We start from the raw sequence: 13,237 nt of genomic DNA on the forward strand, positions 1-13,237 counted from the left end.
ATGTTGAAGAAGATACTTAACCATTCTGAGCATCATGCATGCATGCGTGCTAAGTCGCTTCAGTTGTGTCTGACTCTTTGTGATCCTATGGACTGTAGCCCGCCAGGCTCCTCTGTCCATGGGATTCTCCAAGCAGGAATACTGGAGTGGGTTGCCATGCCCTTCTCCAGGGAATCTCTCTGACCCAGGGCTCGAACCCACATCGCTTACATCTCTTGCACTGGCAGATGGGTTCTTTACCACTAGCGCCACCTGGGAAGCCATCTGAGCATCATAAAATGTGCCTAATAGTAGCCTATACCCTTTAGGGTTGTTGTGAGAATTAAGTTGGTAAAAACATGTGCAGCACCTATAACACTGACACTGAGTTAGTACTCAATAAGTGTTAGTTCTTAATATTATTTAACTCACAAACACACGACTTCCCGGTATATAATTTCAGAAGCAGATTTGTGTAAAATAAAGTCTGTAAAAATCCAGTTCTATAAATTCGGCAGGGACTCCCTCAGTGGTCGAGTAGTCAAGATTGAACCTTTCAATGCAAGGGGTACAGGTTAGATCCTTGGTCAGGGAACTAAGATACCACATGCTGCATGACAGGGCCAAAATTTAAGAATAAATGAATACTTGTAAAAAAAATTGTTTAAAATGAAATAAAATTCACCAACATGAAATTACAGACATAGTTAGATATAATTGTATATAATTCTGGCTATTCTTTTATAAAATTATATAAAGTCATATACACAAATTATATTTTAGCCCCTTTCTTGACCTGGAAAGTATGTTTTCATAAGTAAATTCCTTTTCCAATGACTGTCTTTGCTATTGACCTTGAGGTTGCTATTGCTTTCCCACTCAGTTTGTCTCACACCTATCCAGTCCCAGCACATTAACTCAGCGAAGTTTATTAAATGTCCACACAAAACAGAGAACACATGAAAGACAGCACCCCCCAATTAACTTCATCTATTAGTATATGGCAGGATCAATCGTCTCATTGTTTAACTGTGATCAAGTTTGCATTTCTAGATAACTGTTTCCTATAGCTAAAGAAAAATCCATGAATTCTTACATGTTTCCAGGCCAAACAATTTTGCTTCCATGAATCTCCCAAAGAAATTAGTCATAAGTAATTAAACAAATGTGACTATCATATAATTTATACAACAATACACAGAAATGATCATAATTGTTGTGCTCCCTCTGTGTTACCTTCATATTGACTCTGGAGGGCACACTCAACAATCTCTGTCTTCATCGTAACCCAAGATCAAAACAACAAATAAATGTCTGGTAACTATATAATTTAACAGACAGAAAGCCAAAAAATTGAAGATAGAGTTTAATTATAAATACACAAAAACTGCATTGAAAATATGTGAGGAAAAATTAGAGTGAGTGATGATTTGGTTAATATAATGAAATTATGGCTTTTTAACTTTCTCCATTTTCTGTTTTTTGTACTGACCATATTATTTTACAATAAAAGTGTTAAATTTGTAAAACAATAAAATTGAGCTATACTTTAAATCATATGACTTTTTCATTTATATATAAAGAAAGACATTCACAACATGGCATTTAATTTTGATTTAATTTCCATAAAATAAACCATACAAAGATTTCTCAAAGAGATTGAGTCCTCAAACTGCTGTTTTGTTTTATATGCAACAGATTTGCAAGTATAAGAAAATCATAAAACTAAGGCTACACATTGCACCTGACCATCATATTAAATACTATTTTAGAAGACCATGATATTAACTATATGCATCTGATTTAGCTTCATAGTTTCTTATCTAAAGGAGTTTTTTTAAAGATATGTATCTTCAGTTTTTCTTACATTTCTCTTTATCACAAGATGAAAATTAATGAGCAATTTGGACATGACATAAATCTAGGATATTCAAAGATACCTACAGAAAGAATCTATAGGATAGAAGTTTCCACACAGCATTGTCTAGAGTCAGATTATTTTAAAGGATTCCTTGACTTTTGAATATGATACTAGATGCAATCACCAGAATATTTAGTTTACCAGTAAACTAAACCAGAATATTACAAATGAAGATATTCTAACACAAATACTTGTAGAATTTTGTTTAGATTGTCAATGGTTGTTCTATCCAAATTTTCTTCATTGTCATCCATGGTGTGCCAGACTTCAGGGAAAGGAGATGATATCAGATGCAAAACTGGAACACCTAGCACAAAGAAATGACTTGTAATTAAGTACATATTTCCCATGAGTAAGCTAAAAAGTATCATTCTTCAAAGAAGTCTAAGTGGGAGCTCTGTACTGTATAAACACAGCTAATAACTCAGCTAATAACTTCTGTGTACTTTCCTGTATCTTACCCTGACACTCCAAAGTCATTCATTCATTAAACAAATATTAATAGATTCAGTAAATAATAATAAAGCACTTACTATGTGCCAGCCCCTATTCTAGGAATTGAGGGTTCATCAGTGAAAACGCAAAGCCCTGTTCATATGGAACTTACATTTTACTAGAGAAAGAAAAAATAAACAAATACAAAAAATAATTTTTGAAAATGAGAAGGTTTATAAAGAACCATAAAACAAGATAAGGGAATAGAGAATGAGGGGCAGAGAGCAGGGCCAAGAAAGAGGAATTTAAAATCAGGATGGCCCTGGACTTCCCTAGTGGTCCAATGGTTAAGAATCCGCCTGCCAAGGATACAAGAAGATTCCAAACACTGTGGAGCAACTAAGCCTGTGCACTGCAACTACGGAAGCCCACGTGCCCCAGAGCCTGTGTTCTGCCACAAAAGCCACTGCACTGAGGAGCCCAGGCACTGCAACTAGAGGATAGCCCCCACTCTCCACAACTAGAGAAAGCCTGAAGGCAGCAATGAAGACCAAAAATACATATAAATTACATACAGTTTAAAAAAATCAAATCAAAAAGTAAAATAAGGTCTTTGAGAAGCTAACATTTAAACAGATGCAACAAAGGAGAAAGTAAGCAGTGTGAAGATCTGGGGATGATCAGGCAGCAGTATTAGCAAGCCCAAAGGTCCTGAGGTAGGAATGTGCTTGGCCTGCTTGCAGAACAGCGATCTGACTGGGTCAGAGCAATAATTAGAGAGGTATGAGGTGATGCTGGAGAGCAAGAAAGGAGTCATAAAATGGAAGCCCTTGTAGGTCATGATGAAGACTTCGGGTCTTACTCTACATGATGGCAAACCAACAGAGCTTTAAGGTAGGGAAGTAACATAATCTGATTGACATTTTTTAAAGATAACACTTGCTCATACATAAAGAATAATGAGGCAAGAGCAGAAGGAGATGAATTGGATGGCTACTGTAAGAAGTCTTGAGTTAATTTAGACTTCCAACACTGATGGAAAGGATGAAATGAAAGTGAAAGTGTTAGTCGCTTAGTCATGTCCAACTCTTTGCAACTCCATGGACTGCAGCCCACGGGCTCCTCTGTCCATGGAATTCTCCAGGCAAGAATATTGGAGTGGGTTGCCATTTCCTTCTCCAGGGTATCTTCCCAACCCAGGGATCATACCCTAGTCTCTTGCATTGCAGGCAGATTCTTTACCATCTGAGCCACTAAGGAAGCCCTTTGCTTCCTTATTAGCAGGAAAACACCAGAGTTACACAAAGTATAAGAATACAATCTAGGTCTGTGAAAGGGAAAGCAGGATGTCAGAGGCATATGAGCATTGATAAATATTATACATGTAGGGAAAAATAAAAAGGTCTCTTCAGGGATTTACAATGACTTTCATGAAAAAAATAAAAGCCATGAGATGATTGGTGAATGATTTAATTTATCAGCTATTAAATTTAATGGTTCTTCACACTTCTAGATTGTTGTAAATGCATATAAAATACACTGAATACAATAGGAAAAAACCACAGATGTGCATGCATGCATACATATTTATACATATACACATTACCTCTTCTTAAAAATGGAATATGGTCATCCTGAATCACACCTCCATAACCAGAATTCCGGAAATACCACCTCTCCGAAGAGTGATCCTTGAGCAAACCTAATTCACGGAGTTCATGTTCTGCAGATGATAATTAGACAGCAGATGAACATGTATTTTTAACTAATCGATGGTCAGAACACAAAATGAGTTTGAAATCTTGGCACTTGGTCTTAAAACACTGTGAGTAGTGCACCCATGACAAAAATAAACCTCTGAGCTGAACTTGGGGTGTGGACATTTTGGATTAGTTCTGAGGGAGGAGTCACCCCTGACTCTAGCTTTCTGACTCCCCAGAGTCAGAAACTCAATAGAACAGTGGAGAGATGGAGAATGAGAAAACCAGAGGGAAGCAGAGGGGAAAAACACAGGTGTAGATACTTACAGATTTTCAACCCTGCACAAAGAGTGTTTCAAGAGGAGATGCTGGGCTTGAAAGGAAATCCTTAGACAGAATAGGTATGAAGTACTATACTGAGTGACCTCTCTTTGCAAAACAGATACTTACTGTAACTCGCATCAGTGGTTCTCAAAGTGTGGTCTATGATCAGTTGCATCAGCACCACCTGGGAACTTATCAGCAATGCAGAATATCTGGTCCCACCTCTGACCGACTGAATTAGAAATTCTAGGGGTGCAGTCCAGCAATCCGTGGTGTAACAAGCCTTCCAAGTGATTCTAATGCACACTAAAATTTGAGAACCATTGACCTACATTCCATCACTCCTGTCACAGTGTAACATAGAACTCATGTGTTACATGAGTTACGTATAACATGAGTCTATGTTATAAGATGAAAAGAGATCACAAGAAGAGTTTAAGACAACCAAATGAAACTTTTCAGGATTGGTTATATTCATTGCTAAATTTAAAGGGTAAAATTAGACCAAAGGGTAAGCATTCATATGTAATATGATTTTAGGAACATCAGAAAAGCTCTTACTACCACAATATTCCCGTCTGTTTATTGATAATTATAATTCCTTATCTCATATACAACTTTTCCTTATACAATTAGAGATACGGTTTGAATATAAATACCACTCAGTGGGTTACACAATGGGTTAAAATTATGTTAACATGTGAGTTACTGATATAAATTCACTCTGGTGGAAGCAATGAGATAAGGGAACCAAACCCATGACAGAAGGCCAACCCCAATTTCTTGAGGCTACTCAGAGTAAGGAAAACATGCTGTTAGGAAGTGTCCCCAAAAGCTTATATTAATACCAGAATAGCAAGTCTTTTAAATTAGAAATTGAAATTTGTCAAAGATAAGCATCTGAGGTTCAGGTAAACATTTCTTTCACAATATTCTAGATCTGGATACAGGCACATTGTGGCAAAAGTGTGACTTGAGATGGCAGCATTTTCTCCACTGCTGAGAAGAAAGTACTATCCTACCCCACTGCAAGAAGTCTGTGTGGCTAGAAAAGAATTCTTAGTCTGATGTTTTTGCCACAAAAGCAGGGCTCTCCTGGCCTGAATTCTATGATAAACATCTATCTCATGTTCATCCCTCCCTGAGGCCAATCTTTTGTCGTTTGTTTTGTGTGTGTGTGTGTGTGTGTGTGTGTGTGTGTGTGTGTGTGGAGAGGGAGGAGTATATGGAGTAGAGATACAAGAGAAAGAAGTTATTCTCCTTCTCCAAGCCCCCAGCCTCTCTCCTGAGCCACAGATAACTTTGTTTCCTTGGCTAACCTGGCCTAACCTCATCTGGCCTCATCTACTCCCATTTAGTTGTCACTAAACCTGATGCTGGGAGGGATTGGGGGCAGGAGGAGAAGGGGACCACAGAGGATGACATGGCTGGATGGCATCACCGACTCGATGGACATGAGTTTGAGTAAACTCCGGGAGTTGGTGACGGACAGGGAGGCCTGGCGTGCTGAGGTTCATGGGGTCGCAAAGAGTTGGACACGACTGAGCAACTGAACTGAACTGAACTGAAACCTTCTCTTAAGTGACTCTTGAAGGATTTTGGCTTTCTCTTGCATCCCCTTTACTTATTACTTTAGAAAACAGGCAGAGATGGTACTAAATTTAAAAGAATATCACAACTATATAAAGCAGAAAATAGAAGATGACAAAGACAACAGATGAAAAAAAGAAGCATTAAAGGGTATCTTTTGGTATCATTGTAAGGACATAACATTCATCATTATCCAACATGCTTTGCTGAGTTTTCCCTAAAAATGCATTCCATATGTTTCAAACAGGACTCTGAGAAAATATCTCCAAGCTATTTCTAAGGATATGAATATATGAAATGTAGTATTTTGTGTTTCCATTCAAAATGCAGTTTCATGCAGGAAAATAAAAAGAGATGAATAGGAATAATAAACTAATCAATAAAGCAAGAAAAAAAAGCCAGTAAAGTATATTGTGTACTCTGATCACACCCTTAAGTCACAAATTCTGAATTTTAGAATTCAGTGTTTATCAGTGAGAAGAAACCACGTTTGATTCTCTAAGAGTGAAAAAGTGAAAGTGTTAGTCTTTCAGTCATGTCCAACACTTTGCAACCCCATGGACTATAGCCCACCAGGCTCCTCTGTCCATGGAATTCTCCAGGCATACTGGAGTCAGTTGTCATTCCCTTCTCCAGGGGTTCTTCCTGACCCCAAGGGATGGAACCCACGTCTCCCACATTGCAGGCAGATTCTTTACCATCTGAGCCACCATAATAAGAGCGCTGCTTACCAATTGCTTCAAGTCTACCAAACCATCTGGCAGTGTTTGGGAAAAAGTTGGGAAATGTTGGGTATGGAGCTCCAATTAAATCCAGTAAGACCAATAAATCCTAAGGGAGAAAAAATATTATATAATCACTGTTGCCAAAACACATTTCATACTCATCAATAGAAAAAAATCAGTCAAGACTAACTGCATTTTAATAACTGAGAATGAAACGGGGAGCTGTATAAATCAACAAAAGGTTTAATAACATTGTAAATGAATTATCTGAGGGAGATTTTTAAATCTTGCTTGTACAATGTGGAGAAATAGCAAAATGTAGATTCTTCATGTCTGTAACTCCAGAACAATATCACTAAGGCTAAATTAGAAGGAGGACACTTGGATAAATATTTCATAGGAAAAAAGGATACATTTGCTTTATTTTCAGATGGGCTTAAAAGCCTGTCTCGTCTTCTACTTCATTCTAATCAGTCATTTTATCCTTAGCCTGTAATAACACAACTGCCAAAGAGAACACTTGCATAGGAACTATTTATTCCTTAAAGCAGCACAGAAGAGAGTTTCCTTGACTAGGAGTTCTATAAGCTTAATCTCTGAATATCCATTTCCTTTTCTGTCAAACAAGAAGCTCTAGCTTGCTGATCTCTAAAGGTCCTTTCTGGCTAAACGCCTCTCTAATAAGCCAAGTGTTTCTTCTTTGAGCCATAAAACATTAGCAGGCTTGAGGACTCCCTGGAGACTACTCCCCAGATTAAGAACACCTGATTTATGTAAGTGAGGTAAGGTATGAGTAATATCTAGCATTGATCCTGATATATAATAGATATTTTCAGAGTCTATGACTCTAAGACATAGATAGTATCTATTAACTCATGAGTGATAATTAAATATATTCATTGGGGAAAAAATAGGCTTGTTTGAAATAGGAGTGTATTCATCAGGTTGGATAAGCTCCTAGGAATTTGTTCTGGGGGGAAAACGGTCTTAACTATCACTATGAATTCATATATCTGGACTCGTAAACAAATAACTTTGTTCCTCCTGCTGATCAACCAGGCCTCTTCTCCTCCTTTGAACCCTTTTAACCACCTGAGCAAAAGTGATTAAATGAGGTGTCAATTTTGTTCTCCTGACACCTTATGGGGCTTCCCGGATGGCTCAGCGGTAAAGAATTTACCCACAATGCAGGAAATGCAGGTTTGATCCCTGGGTCAGGTAGATCCCCCAGAGAAAGAAATAGCAAACCACTCCAGCATTCTTGCCTGGAAAATCCTGTGGACAGAGGAGCCTGGCAGGCTACAGTCTCTGGACTCACACAGAGTCAGACGCGACTGAGCATGTACCCATGACCCCTTGTGAGTGGCCAGTGGGCAATGGGATAGAGAGAAAACCAACATGAGATGTGTTGGAGTCATACAGGACACTGAATGTGGCCACTTGGGCTCACAGGGTGAAGGTCAGTTATAGGACAAAGGACATGGATGAATGGAGGGTGTTAGAAACAGGTTACCAGTTCACAGATAGGACGAGAGTCGGGGATGGGTGGAGCTGCAGGAAGATTGAAGTCTCACGGTTTCCATGCTGGTGTTAGTGAAGGTCAAATATGGGAAGACAGTCAGAATAGGAAGGAAATTCAACGGTGGACCAGGCATGGGTTGTGGGGCCAGAATGAGGGATGAAGAGGGGGCCATAAGTTGCACCCACTACTTGGTAATAAGACCAAAATTTTAAGGAAGCACTGAAATGTCACTACCCTCATGTCAAAAACGCCACATCAAAATTTCCTATACACTCTGGAAGTCACTATAATGTTTTGAAGCCACCGAGGAAATTCTTCACTCCCATCCCTATACTATGTCCCACTCATACCCCATTTCCCAAGACCTCAGTCTCCTCTGGCTTGACAGAGGCCTCAGAGATGGGACTTGCTCTCTTGGCCTCTAAACTTACTGGGTGAATGTGCTCCCATGGGACCAAGCTGAATCTGATGCTTCCTTATTCTGATTTTTTACATCCTTTTAATTAAGCTCAGTCAAACATAATTTCTAATCCAGAATCATTCTTTTTAGCTCTGGGATTCCTCAAAAACCCAATGCCTGCCAAATAATGCTCTATTATAAACACTCTGCTCCAAGAATGCTGTGGCATTTTTAGGTCTTTAATTGGCTATAGCTTTGGCTTCCTTTGAAGCAGAGTCTGCAGCTGCAACATCATGAAAAGTACCTGGACTCACCATGCCATGCAGCTGGTTGGTGTCCCTTGCTCCAGGTGGATGTGGTGTTGACGCCATCTTGGAAGCTAAGTGGCGAGACCCATACAGAGAATCCTGAGGAGACCAGAGATGAAAAGCCTCTTCTCCATCAAAGAAAATTAGCTGGAGTGAGAGATCTGGCCTTGAGTCTGAGATATTCTGAATTTTAACAAAACAGAAAAAGAGAGACAATATTCTGAGAATTTAAAAAAATAGCATGCTTTCCTATTAACTGGACAAAAAGATAGATGGGCCATGAAGGAAAGGAAGAAGCCAGAGCAAGTGAAAATATGTCAGAATTTATTTTGCACCATTTCCTCTCTGGAAATCCTCAGAGATCCTAGTCTTTACCTTTATACATCTCACCGTCTCCACTCCTTCTGAAAATAGAAGTCTTACATTTTTTTTCTTACTCTTTAGAGAACTCTGGAACTGCAATGGCGGACATTGTTACATAGCACCCAGGTCCCTTTCAGAAGGATGTGTTGTCCCTATTGCCAGCAGAGGAGTCAGCAGAAAGCCTTCGGTTGTTGGTCCCCTTAAGGATTGGCTCAGCCATGGAGGTTCCTACATGCAATGACTGGCCTAAGCAGGTGTGGGAGCCCTCTAAAGGGCCATGCTACCTCCAGAGCTCCCCAAGGTTTGGTTGAGGCTGTTTCTGAACCTGCATGGCAGCCCCACTTCTCCCTCTGCCTACTCCCATTTCTTTCCCCTCCCTGCCACAGGTGTGATGGTCAGGCCACTCCCTACTAAGTGACCGAAATGCTAACCTCCACATCAGAACGCACCTCCCAGAGAACTGAACCTGAAACAATACCAGTCTTTCTTGCTTCTCACCTTAGTTAAGTCTGCAGTGCTGTATTGAGTCTAGGTTTGAGAATCTGCCCTTGGAATGCAACAGAGACACAAAGAATGGTAATTACAGCCTCTCCCTCAGAGGAACCTACACTTTACTTGGGTTAGGGAAAGATAAACACGTGGCCATGGCAAAATGCATCAAGGGTCACCAATGTAGCAGAAAACTCCTCTAGGAACCCGGCAGATTGAGAGGTGGAATCATTGGAATGTCAAGGAGGACTTCAGGAAAGAGACAGTATTTAAGCGGAACTTAGAAGGGTGAGTAGGCTTCTGATGGTTGTTACACTTTCCACTGTCTTGACAGCGGCTCTCACCTTTCAGATTAGTCCTTCTGGTACCCTAACCCCCACAGTCATTCAACCCCATTGGAATCTCTAATCTATTATGTTCCAATCTATTGCTATGTTCGCCTTTTCACAGTCTACCTCTGCAGTGTCCCCCCTTCACTCTATGTGTGTGTGAGTGCATGCTAAGTCACTTTGAGGCATCTTAGCACGCACACATGCATGCATAGAGTGAAGTAAGGACACCACAGAGGTAAAGGAAAGACTGTGAAAAGGCGAATTTATCAATAGATCAGAGATTCCAATGGGGTTGAGGGACTGTGGGGGTTAGGGTACCAGAAGGACTAATATTCATGTGTACATGTTCAATTCCTATGCCTTTCTTCACCTTGGTCAAACTCATGTGGCAAAAACATAACATTAAGTTCAACTATCTGCCTGCTTTGTGCCTGGACTCAGGCACCTGAACCTGGATGTAGAAAAATACACAACCATTCACTCTCTCCAACCCTATGCAGTACTGGGGAACTGACTCTGATGTTGCTTTAATCTGTTACGGATAAAACTTCTCCTCTCATCTCTCTAAGGATATGAAAATAGCATTCTTTAAAGTCATTTTCTGTTGCCGTATCCTATTTCCTCTGAGTTCATTTTTCAACTTGTGTTATTTGTTTTGCTTTCTTTCTTTCATGCTGGAGACGGTCCTCAAGTATCTGATCATCCTTTGTGTGCATTTGCATTAAGCAGTAAGACACTGTAACACTGACAAGAGACACAGATTGCTTGGCTCCACAGCAAGGCAGTCTGATGCCCACTGAGGGTTTTCGCTGAGGATCCCCAAATGTCACTGCCTGTGGGCCTTCTCTATGGGTGGTTTGCCTTCTCCAGAGAAGGATCCTCCAGTTTCCTGTCAGACGGGTGTGACCTGGCTGCAGGCTTTCTCAGGCTGGAAGTAGGGAAAAGCTGGGGAATCTCACTGCTTACTGTGCAGTCTTTCACTTCATCTCACTGGTTCCCATGAAGTACCTCATTACTGCCCTCCTGTAGGTCTGGTGTCCCCACGTCTAGAATCTCCCTGACTCAATTTCTCCAGAAAAATATCCCATCATCTCCTACAAGGATACAGGTGAGAGAGTCACCTATCTGCCAGGTAGGGGGTGGAAATGTAATACACTTCTGTGTGTTAAGTCGTTTCAGTCATATCCAACTCTTTGTGATCCTATGGACTGTAGCCCACCAGGTTCCTCTGTCCATGTGATTCTCCAGGCAAGGATACTGGAGTGGATTGCCATGCCCTCCTCCAGGGGATTTTCCCGACCCAGGGATCAAACCCACGTCTCCTGTGGCTCTTGCATTGGCAGGGAGGTTCCTTACCACTAGTGCCATCTGGGAAACCCTCTTATACACCTAAGTGCTCCCTATACAGACTTACAAACACTCTCCTCCTCCATCCCCTACCTCATCTCTGCCTTCCTTACTATCCCTTCCTATCCCTGAGCCAGTCAGGACTTCATCAGGGGACCACTGTCTTCTTGGACTTCCTCTCTGGGCAATGTGACATCTCTCTACTCTGATATGTCATCTGTCTTTTCTCCATTCACCTTTTGTCTTCACATGGTGGTTTCCATGAACAGATGTTCCCTGAATTCTCCAAAGATGGAATTTTTCTTGATTGCTTTGGGGCGATTTCATAAGAAGGAGAAAAAATGTCATTATCAACTGAAAATTAAGTTATCTTTGTATGGTAATTATTTCAACTGTCATAATGTTACTCCTTAATTATACCCCAAGAAAAAGACAGCTTATTATATTTTGAGTCTCTCATAACTCCTGATAGTACTAAAGACAGGATGTGTCTGTCTGTGAAACATATATGCATTCAGGGTTTAATAAGAACTAGGAGACACAGGTTTGATCCCTGGTCTGGGAAGATCTCCTGGAGAAGGAAATGGCAACCCACTCCAGTATTCTTGCCTGGGAAATCCCATGGACAGAGGAACCAGGTGGGCTACAGTCCATGGGGTCACAAAGAGTCAGCCATGAGTTAGCAACTGAACAACAACAAGAAGTAGTGAAACAGATTGTCTCACTGGCAAAAGGTATACAGCACAAACATTAGTGGAGACAGTCAAAGAGCCTTGACTGGTTCCAAAGTTTTAACTCCAAATCAGAGAGCATAGTCATAGAATACCAGGGCAGAATAAGATTGCTTGGGACCAGAAACACTTGGTTCATGCCCAATGTTTACATATTCTGCAAGTTTGAAGGTTCAGGTGCTTCAGAAATGTAAACAGTTTGGTAACTCCATGGTTCAGTACAATGGCTTGCTCTCATTCTCTTCTCTTCGCACCATCTCATTTAGATAGGCATAAACTGCTTTGGCTGAGAAGGCACTGGCAGCCCACTCCAGTACTCTTGCCTGGAAAATCCCATGGATGGAGGAGCCTGGTAGGCTGCAGTCCATGGGGTCGCTAAGAGTCGGACACGACTGAGCAACTTCACTTTCACTTTTCACTTTCACACATTGGAGAAGGAAATGGCAACCCACTCCAGTGTTCTTGCCTGGAGAATCCCAGGGACGGGGGAGCCTGGTGGGCTACCGTCTATGGGGTCGCACAGAGTTGGACACGACTGAAGCGACTTAGCAGCAGCAAACTGTCTTGGACAATGACCCTGAGTCCTGTGAGGCAACTTGCTCTTTTTACTTCTTTTTAGGATTGGTGGAAAAATAACTTTGGCCTTTAATTTCTAATAACTCAGTCTAGTATCTCAGAGCTAGAAAATATGCATGGCCAGATTTGTGAAGGTCTTCTAGTCCTTCTTCCTGGCAATATGACAAATGCCTAGTTACCAGTGCTAATAGAGTCAGTGCATTTACTGCAGTCTTTCCCCACCCAAGGCTGCATCAGCTAATGCCATAAAAATAAGGTGTAAAAACCACCCCAACTTCAGTGGCTTAAAACCACAATCATGAGTTCTCCAGGATCTGCAGGTTAACTGGGGACAACTGGTCTAGGCTGGAGGAGCTCTGCTTCACCCTGCAGTCATCAAGGTTGGCTCTGTTCCACAAGCCTCTTAGTCTCCTCCTGGGACTGGCAGGCTAGCCAAGGCATGCTCTTCTCACAGTGATGGCCAAGGCACACCAAGGCACAACAGAGCCAGCCCAG

General features: G+C 41.0%; 1 protein-coding gene across 1 annotated transcript in view; it reads right to left on the reverse strand.

The window, feature by feature from the left end:
- Positions 1–1,578: 1,578 nt before the first annotated feature.
- The window catches only part of QPCT (glutaminyl-peptide cyclotransferase), a 28,987-nt gene continuing 17,328 nt past the window's right edge, over positions 1,579–13,237 (reverse strand). Inside the window, exons 4-7 of the mRNA XM_043918229.1 lie at positions 8,911–9,087; positions 6,681–6,780; positions 3,942–4,058; positions 1,579–2,207 (exon numbers count right to left, since the gene is read on the reverse strand). Coding sequence (XP_043774164.1) covers positions 2,062–2,207; positions 3,942–4,058; positions 6,681–6,780; positions 8,911–9,087 — 540 coding nt within the window. The 3' untranslated portion in view covers positions 1,579–2,061. The remainder of the gene's footprint in view (positions 2,208–3,941; positions 4,059–6,680; positions 6,781–8,910; positions 9,088–13,237) is intronic.

This window comes from Cervus elaphus, chromosome 11, assembly GCF_910594005.1.
Source record: "Cervus elaphus chromosome 11, mCerEla1.1, whole genome shotgun sequence".
Classification (NCBI taxonomy): Eukaryota; Metazoa; Chordata; class Mammalia; order Artiodactyla; family Cervidae; genus Cervus; species Cervus elaphus.